Source organism: Seriola lalandi, unplaced genomic scaffold (genome assembly GCF_002814215.2).
Source record: "Seriola lalandi dorsalis isolate HSWRI2012SDOR001 ecotype SW California unplaced genomic scaffold, Sedor1 jcf7180002054563, whole genome shotgun sequence".
NCBI lineage: Eukaryota > Metazoa > Chordata > Actinopteri > Carangiformes > Carangidae > Seriola > Seriola lalandi.
The window spans coordinates 2,035,692-2,046,239 of record NW_019525116.1 but is presented as its reverse complement, the minus strand read 5'-3'; the positions used below and the strand labels follow the sequence as shown (position 1 = coordinate 2,046,239).

Below are 10,548 nucleotides of genomic sequence, written 5' to 3'. Positions count from 1 at the left end.
AAAAAATATATATTTTTTCGATTTACCGGCGACCTGGTGACGTCATGCCGCCAGCCAGACACATTGCTGGCCACACACGTCGTCCCGTTTCTGACCGTTACAAACCGAAAAGTTCAACCGCAAAACTAGCGATGCTACACTTCCCGGTGACCTCCCCCCTCCCCCGAACGAGCCGGTGTTCGTGTAAAGTCTGAACCCAATTTTTCTCTCTTTTCCAGCGGAGCTCAAACTCTTCACCGGTCGTTTTTTTTTTTTCCTGCAACTCATTCAAGCGAATCACTTCCTGCCTCTACAGTTATAGCTTTTAGCTTCTCGCCAGCTGCCAAACAAAGCTGATGCTGTATTTGACGTACCTACTCCTCGCATATTATTCACGATTCCGCGCATTAAAAAAAAAAAAAAAAAAACGTTTAAAACAATAATAAAAACGTATTCAAGCGCCGTTAAAGTTAAAGAAACCCGGGGTTAAATCTGGTCGGGAGGTCCCGCTCCACCCAGCGCGCGGCTGCTGGAGTTGCAGCCGTGAACTAGCCACCGTGCTTCCTGGTTCAGCTGCACTTGCTGGAGTGACGGGCAACGACTTGAATGAAAGAGTACACCGAGGGAGAGCATGGCAGACAAAAGTGTTCAAATGTGAGAATATTACCTGCTTTTAGGGTGCAGGACGCCTTTCAAGAGGGTGGCTAACAACAACCGAGTGGCTCAGTCAGCGTCGCCGTGAGTCAAACTTCTTTTCCTGTCGACAGCAGCTTCGCAGAGAGTTCAGGCTAAACTACAGCGCTTGTTTCCTCCCTCTCTTTTCTCTACTTCAGTCACTCTTTCTATCTTTTTTTTTTTTTTTTCTTTTACCCTCTTCCTTCTGCCCTCCCTCTTCCACTGGCTGCTCACTGGGTCGCGTAATTTCACCCAGTACGTAGACAGCAGGCGCCGGGGTGCGGTCCAGGACGAGGCGGGCCCCTAACCCTCATGTTTCCGCCCCTCTGGCCAATGTCTGGCGCGCTTTTATAATCCACACACTTTGGGCCAATCACGGTATCCCGAGGGTGTGCATAAATTGAGGGCTGACAGCCGCTGGGATGGGCAAAACTGAAGTTGAAAGCGTTAAGAGAACGGAGGCAGGACAGATAAAGCTGTGTTTAATGAGAGAGGTATGTGCATACTAAGGATTTTTATGACCATATATGTACCAGTCACTCTCAGGATGGACTGCATCATCCAGGGTCTCCCTACTATGTGTCAACAGGGTCTAGTCTGACCAATGTCTACATTGAAAACAAGTAGCAGTGATGGCTCCAAGGGTTTGATACTACTTCTGCTGTAAGGCTGCCACATATCAGACAAATCCCACGCACACAGGTCTGTCTGGGCTCTTCTGTACTGGTCCTCCTATCTCTGAGTGTTTGTGTTATCAAATACTTTCACTCCACAGAAAGAAAACTGTACACCTACCTCTGGCCAACACCTGAAAATAAGATCATATATTCATCAGTGTTATATTAATAGTATAGCACTTTATAAGTTGCTTTCGCCTCCTCCAAAAAGGAAGGTCGGAGGTCAACAGCAGTATAGGACCAATGGAGCTGTTAAAGATTTAGTAGTGACGCTTTGGCAGGGTGGACACTGGCCTATAGGGCCTTGAACTGTTGAAGAATTTAAAACATCAGTGATCATGTCACTATTAAAAATAATAGCTTCACCCTATTGGCCTCTGTTTCAAGCCAAGGGATTTTAAATATTTTATATAATCTACTTCATAAAAAAGCTTTTTTCTTGCTTGCCTGAGTTCTTGGATGAAACTATGTGTGAAATACACTTTGCATGTAAAGTTAAGTACCCTTTAAAAAATCTGATATATTTATAATAATGGTAATGATAATTGAATATTCATGTGCATGCTAATTTGATCATCAAATTTTTTCCCATACTCCTCTTCTCAAAGCAGCGTGTGATCCATCCCACAACAGAAGAACCAAGATTTTCTTATATTTAAGTTTCATAATTCCAACTTTAAACCTATAACTGGACTTTTCAGTATGTCTTGTCAGTGTTTTTATACATGAATATTGCATTGATGTAAATGAACCAGTGCACCTGTCAGATATAAGATTAGATCAGTATAGTACAGTATAGATTTAATCTCACAGGTTCCCATCACGCAGTCAGGTAGAACCAGATTCATGACCAGACATGTCAGCACTACCTGGGAACCGCTGCAGGTGGTGATCTAATTAATGTGAGTGAGAGAAATATTTGTTCAGACTTCTAATCAATCCTGACATTTAGCTCTTCAATTTGTCTGCCAGAAAAGTAAACAACAAAGAAGACAAAGAGATTTGTAAAGGGAACACATATTTATCAAATGAAATCAAATACAAAGCAACAGATATCTGTAAAACAAAAAAAACCCAAAACAAACAAAAAAACAGTGGCACTGGTAGAAAAAGAGGAACAGATGGTGGGACAGTGCAAGAAAACTGAATAAAAAGAGACGTGTGAAGTGATGGCTGTGGAGATAAAAGCTCCGTGATGCCACTGCCAAAATCTGTGCAGAGGAATGGAAGAGTACAATGTGAACCTGTTTACTTCAAATACTGCAAATGTTCCTCTGGGATTCAAATTGGTTGATGTGAGCACAGTTTGTAGAGTGGAACTGACGGCACAGAGCCAACGCATGCCACAACCAGCAGGGAAACATTAGCAATGGAAACTAGATATTTTTCATTTTTTTTCAGTGGGAAACATGGATTAAAAAAGTCAGCAGCTTTGATCAGCACGAACTGAGGCCGAAATATAATTTAAAGCAGCGATTCCTAACCAGGGGTACTTGTGCCTCAGGGTGTAACCTCAGTTGCCAGTGGAAAGATTGTGGTATAGCTCAACTAATTTGGGAAAAAAAATATTAGGCCATGATTTGATTGAAAAATACATATCCACAGATTGAGTCAGCTGTAACACTTGAACACCACAGGTTGCAAATGAGTGTGGGAAAACTAGTTGACAAGTGAGCAGAAAAGTCTAAACAGTTTGATAAATGGCCACGGATAAACGGTACAAATGGTTAGCTAAAAGTAAGAGATAAAGCAGGTGAACTTGTTAGTTAAAAGTAATGGATAAAACAGTTTAAATAGTTAGCTAAAAGTAACGGACAAACAGTTGAAATAGCTAAAAGTAATGAATGAATGGTTGAAAGGTCTAGCTTCTGCCATTAACAGGGCAAATGCAAACTTCACCAAACTGACCCAACCCCTTGACAGTTCACTTATATGACAAAATTATAGTATTTTATATATTAGCACATCAAATAGTACTGAATAACATGTAGTTTATAATCAGGTCAAACTAACACAATAGAAACATGATGGATGGTGTTGATGGTGTGATCTTCTGATAGGTCTGAAAAATCTGAAGAAAAAAAATGGTTTAGAGGAAGGAAGTGCAAAGATAATTCTTCTCAGACAAGCAAAATCTTGACCTCTTTCTGTTTTATCCTCCATTCTTCACTCAGGAGGTGATGCCTGATAAGAGGCAGGAATATGAAACAGATGATGCTGCCCTGTGGTCCTGGGATAACTTTCAACAAGACCTGTTGCAGATATTGCTTCTATCAGTGACATCAACTGCACATTCAGCACACCACACAAAGACAACTTTTTATTCCTATATTTAGCCCAAGAATTCACATTATAATGGGGCCTCAGGCATGGCTGCCATCCATTCACAAACATAGGAAAATCACATTTTCTGCAGAACGTGTGATTTATGTTCGCTATGTGTCATTATGAAAAGAATGTGTCTGTGTGTTTTCCTATACGTTTAGCAGCTGGGCATCACATGTATGTAGAGCAAAACATTGAACATTCAGCAAGGCTGCCTGGAAAAATCAATAAATCTCTGTCCGGGATGGATGGGAAATATCCAAAATTTCAGCTACGGGGTCAAAGGTCACCCTGTCGCCTATTAGCTGAGCAGGACCAGATGCCGAGAGAGGAGAGAGGGCCAAGTGGAGGAGAATGAGGGGGAGTAAAAGAGAGTGAGAGACTGCTTACATACAAAAAATGATAAAATAAACAACATTGAATTCAAAACAAATTTCAAAATCGAAAGAAAAGTTCACGTTAAAATAACCGTGTGCCTATAAAGTAAAAAGTAGTTACACAGTTAATGGCACAAGACACAAAACAAAGAGAACTGGGCAAAGAAAGAAATGTAGGATTAAAATGCAGGCATAAATGACCAAATATGGACACTTCTGACCTCACTATCTCCCTCCCTCTCGCTACCTCACGCTCTCCTTTTCCCTGTGACCTACTCTCTCTCTCTCTCTCTTTCTCCTTCCTTCAGTTGGTTGTAATAGCAGCAGGGTGTGTCTGTAATTCAGGGTGTGCAAAGCCATTATATCATCCAGTCAGAAAGAAAGAGACCCATTCAGTGACAGCATGTTAAAAGAGTGGCATGTTAACTCACTGACCATGCTTGCTGTGTAATTGCTTGTGTGAATTCATGTGTGTGGGTATTCACGCTTGGGTGTCTTGGTGAGAATGTGCGCGTTTCTGTGCCTTCATCCATGAACAGGGAAATATGTACATACAGTGGCTCAGCCCTTTGTCAAATCTGGTAAATAGGTTGTTTAATACTCCTGTCTGACCCAGATCTTGTAGCTGTAACCTCTTCTTACCTGACGTATACCGAGAGACGATTCGACACACACACACATGCTTCAAAGTGATCTTTCCAACAACTTGCCGTTTTGTTCGACATCATTCCCCAGCCGTGTACAACACCCTGCCAAAATTATTCACGCCACTCGCTTCAGTTCACACAATCTCTCGGCATCATAAAGCCAAGTGTTTGTTTGTTTGTACCTAAAAGGCAAGAACCACAAGGAATAATTAAGAGCAGCTCCAGCTTTTAAGATAATGCAGCCATGAGAGTATGGCAGAGTAACTGGCTGTCTTCTGCTCTTTAGTCTCGCCCTGCTTCCAGTGCCACCATCCTCCTCCTTTCCGTAGTAATCAGTACACAGGAAGGAGTGATAAGACACATGTTGACTCACAAAACCAAGGAATGTGGAATAAAGGGGAAAATACAGAACGCTTCCCTTCTTTTGTTAAGACGTCTCTTTGCTCATTCATCATCTGTGCTGATTGCTGATGCATCACTAATGCACTCTAGGTCGATATATTGTCTTAAGCCATTTGTATGTTGCATGAGGAAAAGATGGAGGGATATAAACTGGCAGTGGCTGCTTTGTCTGTCTCGGGTTGGTATTTATCTGGAACAGAGTGAAGACCTAACAAGGTGGAGGGCAGCATGTGTTTCAAATACAAATACAGCTATGTATTTACTATAAACACAGAATGCTCTCAGGCCGTGCCAGATCTGGGTGTTGTTACAAAGTCGCTCTCTCTCTCTCTCTCTCCCACACACACACAGAAACTGCAATGCATCTTGTACATACAAACACACACACACACACACACACACACACACACACACACAGAGCAAAAGCATTTGGCCCAGTGACAGCCGCTTTAATTTCAAACAAACACACAGCAAACATGAACAGTTTCAGGCTCTGAGAGAGGCGAGCAAATAGAGTAGGGATAGAGTCACTCGAAGAATTCTGCAACTCTGCCTCTCGGCCCGTTTGTTCAGCAGCAGCCGCTGGCTTCCCCTGTCTTTTTTTGCCTTATATGGTCACAAGAGTGGTTGAGTAAGAGAGAGAGACAGCGGGAGCGAGGGTGGAGGTGTGGTCTATTGTTTTTTGCGGAAGAGGTGTAGGGTTACGCGCTGCTCTTGAACCTTTGGAGCTTGTCGTCATTTCTTCAGTCACCTCCTGTCTGAGGGCAGACAAAGAGGATGGGCAGACAACATGGAGGGGGGTGTGGGGGTGTGAGAAGGGGGGGGGGGGCAGATTGATTCATGAGTGTGAATCCTGAGGCCTCAAGACCATTCGGTGATTACTGAGAGGCAGAGAAGAGGTTGAAAGAGGTTAAAATGGCAGATCATTAACAAAGGTGCTATGATGAAGCCCTAGACATCGCTAAACTATGCAGGAATGTCTTTCATCCAGCGCACAACAACAACTTTGTTTGTGCATCTGGATCACTTGCCTCATTCACACCTGCTTATGTAATGCCAGTGGAATTCCCTCTATTCCAAAAAAGAAAAAACCACAGGGTCTCTGCACCCGGTTGCTACCGAGCACGATCATATCCCCTGGCTTCCTCTGCGATGATCTAATCCAAGCCGGGACCGCCGAAAATGCAGATGGAACATGTCAAATGATGTGCAGTTAATAAGCAGTCTGAAGGCCCTTGTCATGATTCTGTCAGCTGTGGTCTCTGTTACGGCATGCCAGGATGGGAAGGCAGGCTGGGATGGTAATGTTTTTATGGTTAGCAGGTCGTGAGAGAAGAGGGTATGATGAAATGATGACTCTCTGACTGCAGGTGCTCTTCTGTCTCCTTCAGCCCCATTTGACCTCATTTACTCGAGTGTCTCTGGCGGTCGATGACACAGAAACGCCTTAATCCTACAGTCCACACAAACACAGGAAAGAGTCTTTGCATGGGAAGTGCATGTAGGTGCACCCCCCAGTGAGACAGGTAAAACACTGGAAAAGTATTTTTTTTTATACTTCTTTAGTCTTATGTACAACACTTAATTTACTTGTTGTGCTATGCAAACTCGCCTTGCCATGCTATTCCACTGTTAAACATTTACAATGTCCGGTGATAACACAGCACTTTATTACTTTTGGTTTAATAATTGGGAACCATGGCAACATCCCAACAAGCAGGCAGCGCCAAAAGTCAGAAATCCAAAGTACAGAGGCGTGTACGTTGGTGTGATGTTTGAAGACACAGGTGAGTGATCAAACATGTTACCAAGCAGGTGAAAATGAAAACGAAAGGTCAAATGGGGCAGTCAACTGTCTGGCTCGACATGTGTTGACCCCAACTCTGATCGAGGAGGGAAAAGTGGTTTGGAGGAGGACGTTAGGGTCAGGTGTGAGACGCGGAGATATTGTGGGGATTAGAGAGACAGACAAGAAGGCAGACACTGTCGATTTAAGGGGATGATAGCAGGGAGGTCATTTACAGAGAGGCAATAAGTGGAGGGTTGTGTGGAGGCGTTTCAGTTACACTGATGAGAGGGTTGTGACAGCATGAGTAACAACCTCACGGTCAGACAGAAATGGGGGAATATATAACACTGCATGCTAAACACGGACATAATAAAACAGGGAATAATTGAGCACCAACTTTCTCTCCTTTGATTCCTAGAGACGCAGACACACAGAGAAACAAAAAAACAGCAGCTTATTTCTGGTGACTTCCACTGCTGTCAAAACATCCAGGGCCGGGAAAGTCCATGAACTTCACAGAAATATTGCCTCAGCGTCATTAGGGACAGTAAATCTTCTACCCTCGTCTCTTTTTCAACCACACACAAATCAAATACAGAACATCTTTTCTCTCCTTTATTACATCACTTGATCATGTTTGTGGTACATTGAGTTCATTTCAGTAATAAACTAAATCAAACTCATAATTTGCAATTCCTGCTCGACTTCAGTTTCACAGTCAGGACCCCAAGAAACACACACACACATATACACAAACAAACATACAGACAGACATACACATAAACATATCTTCCTTTCTCACATTATTAGGCATACTGGTGTAAAATGACCATGTGTGGCTCTGCGATGTCAAAGAAATGCCACCCTCTAGTGGACATACGCAGGAACTACAGGTAACACTGTCAAACCTCATTCAGTATTGTCAGGTTTTAAGTTAAATCCTCTTCACCATTAAAACTATAAATGTTCATCCCTCATGTCATACAGTATAAGTGCATTACAGCGGTGTATTTTCCCCCATTCTACAGACTTTTACGGCGAACTGTTACACACCAGCTCTGCGGCTCTAGCGGTATGAATAGAGCCGCGGAGCCGTCACATTACTTGAAAGAAATGGAACTGCTGCAAAATGGAGCACAGCGTGAACTAAAAAGGTTAAAGGAGGCACACACCCAGCACTAGACAAAAGAAACAAGAGGGAGACAGAGAGACAGAAGCAGTAATGCACAGCTGAAGCAGTGTGTCTAGGGATGGGTGTGAGCATTTGAGAGATTGCCAGCTGGGACTGCAGCAGAGATTTTACTTATTTGTCGGCTGCTGCTAAACAGGCTCAAGATGGCGGCTAAGGGCTGCCGACCATGCCAGAATCATACAAAACGGCACCAGAACGGTGGTGAATGGCAGGGCGGGAACAGTTGGTCTATTGTCCAATGACTTTGCTGACAAACGAGTCCAGCTCATCATCATCTTTGATCCCCACAAAATGGTCGACGACGTCACCTCCCCGCATGGCGATTACTGTCGGAACCGCAGACACCTGGCAACGGACAAATTTATGTTTTATAAGACAAGACTAATAATATTATGACTTGATGATTGTTATGTAATGCAGTTGAGTACAATGCAATGTATTATCCTCCTCTCTGACTGCATGTGATCTTTTAGCAAAATTTTATAAAAATTTCCTCCACGACCACTAACAATGGATACTCTATACAAACTACAAGCTTCAAAGTTTAGATGGTAAACTTAAAAAATGTCAGTAATGCCACAGAAATACTTCAAGTCTCACCCCATATTCAATAGCCAGGTCTGTGTGGTCGTCTATGTCAACTTTTGCCATGGCAACACGGCCTTTCTGTTTCGCAACAGCCTTCTCCAACCTCGGCCCAAGGATCTTGCAGGGACCACACCACCTAAAAAAACAACAAAGACAAACAGAATGTGTGACTACAAGCTGCTGAAGGCTTTTCAACTAATTATGATTATATGTGTTTGTATAAGACTTTAAAGCAGCAGGTTTACAAAGTGCTGAACAACAGGTGAAAAATATAAAATATAAAGTATAAAGCAGCAGGTCTTTTTGACAGCAGATGTTTTGACTGAACATAACATTAACGATTGCCATGTTCAAGTTTCTCAGTAAGCCGTGAGAGTGATCCAGCACAGCACCAGGGTCCCCCCCCCCCCCCCATTTAATTAATTATGCCTCCTCCCTTCCTTGCTCTTCTGTCCTCCAGCCTATGAACCAGAAAATTAATCGAGGTCCACTATCATCGAGGACGTTCCCATCCCCTAAATGTGTCTCGGAGGAGGCGAGGAGCAAGGGGAGGCTCACAGAGCAGCTTCAAGCAACACCCAAATCAGCATCTGTGTAATGACTGCTCAGTTGAAGTAATGAGAGCGTGAAAAAGAACAAACAGGCTGCAGTAGGGATTGAAAGAATATCATTTCATGATTAATATACTTCAGATTTGACAAACCTTTTGTGGGATTAACGGCGCCGATTTAGTCTCTGATGTGATTCATGTTTATTCATAAAATAGAAATGGTTATATTTGTGTATAATCTGAATCGTGAATTCATCATAAAGACAAAAAAGCTTAACTTTTTTTATCCTTCTTTTCTTATTTTGCATTCCAAACCCATCTAGGCTCTTTCAGAAAAACTGAGGTCCAAATATTTCTTTTAGGAGTGTTTTCCTAAATACAGCCTTAACTATTTATGATTAGCAACCATGGCTTAAACACTACTCTTCTGAACAGGCAAAATCTGTGTCACCACTACATTACATCTAAAGAAAATCTCTACTTAAACATTATTTGCAAATATTTATTAGTCGGCCTGATCTTCAAGTCCTACATTATTTTATCCCATATAGAGGGTTTATAGTGCTGCAGTCACTTAGTTAAAAAATTATTCATTCAACTGGTTGTTATAAGTAATTAATAACTTCAGTTATTTTGAATAAAGTGACAAGCACTATATAGTTGTTCGTTCTCAAATGTAGAGAGCTGTTGGATTTTGTTAATTTCATTATACATTTTAAAAACACAAAAATTATCAGTCAACTATAACCATATGTCCCTGGAGTACTCACTGTGCATGGAAGTCAACTAGCACGGGTAGTTCGCTGTTGATGACCCTCTCTGTGAAGTCCTCATGGTCCTGAACGTTGAAGGAGACTGCCCGGCAGGAGGTGTGAGGAAGGGAGCGAGGAAGAGAGCGTGAGGGAGAGAGGAAGGAGACTCGGGTTGTGGCGGACTGCAGGGAGGTGGAAAAAGAGGAGGAAGCGGTGGTGGCTGTGGATGCTGGGTGGCAGCAGATCTCTTTCACTGACAGCGTCCAAATTCTACGTACTAGCAGCCTGTGAGCCATCTGTAAAAATAGACAGAAGATAACAAAACATTAATGTTGTTCAATAGAATTCATTTAAATTTTTTTGCCAGTTTGACACAGGTCAAGGTAAAAGCAGAAGGACTTCTCAATGCTTTTACTGTACCACTAAAGAGGACACTTATGTAAGTCCAGCGTGTTTACAGCCACTTTCTCCATGCAGAGTGCACAATGGGTGGGTGTGTTTTCCTGTATGCTTTAAGCTTGTTAAACTGAAGCACAAATAAGATTTCACAAGACTTTCATAGTCAATAACATTATGTAAGTTTACATAGCACAAA

At 42.5% G+C, this 10,548-nt stretch overlaps 2 protein-coding genes across 3 annotated transcripts in view; both read right to left on the bottom strand.

Annotated features, from left to right (window-relative positions):
- LOC111662461 (myosin-9-like) overlaps positions 1–953 on the bottom strand; it is a 31,300-nt gene extending 30,347 nt beyond the window's left edge. For both annotated transcript variants that reach the window (XM_023416326.2, XM_023416327.2), the window contains exon 1: positions 647–953. The gene's annotated coding sequence lies outside the window, so the exon portion shown is untranslated. The remainder of the gene's footprint in view (positions 1–646) is intronic.
- Positions 954–7,472: 6,519 nt separating this feature from the next.
- txn2 (thioredoxin 2) lies at positions 7,473–10,249 on the bottom strand. The gene is made up of 3 exons (XM_023416372.2): positions 9,972–10,249; positions 8,664–8,787; positions 7,473–8,408 (listed from the first exon to the last, which is right to left on the bottom strand). The coding sequence occupies exons 1-3, from the start codon at positions 10,247–10,249 to the stop codon at positions 8,292–8,294; spliced, it is 519 nt and encodes a 172-aa protein (XP_023272140.2). The 3' UTR covers positions 7,473–8,291.
- Positions 10,250–10,548: the final 299 nt, after the last annotated feature.

Excerpts from the sequence above, each read along its gene's own strand:
- txn2 (XM_023416372.2), bottom strand. The coding sequence starts at position 10,249 with ATGGCTCACAGGCTGCTAGTACGTAGAATTTGGACGCTGTCAGTGAAA. Across the intron at positions 8,788-9,971 it reads CTAGTTGACTTCCATGCACA|GTGGTGTGGTCCCTGCAAGA; the intron begins GTGAGTACTCCA and ends TTGTTTTTTTAG. Across the intron at positions 8,409-8,663 it reads ACCTGGCTATTGAATATGGG|GTGTCTGCGGTTCCGACAGT; the intron begins GTGAGACTTGAA and ends GTCCGTTGCCAG.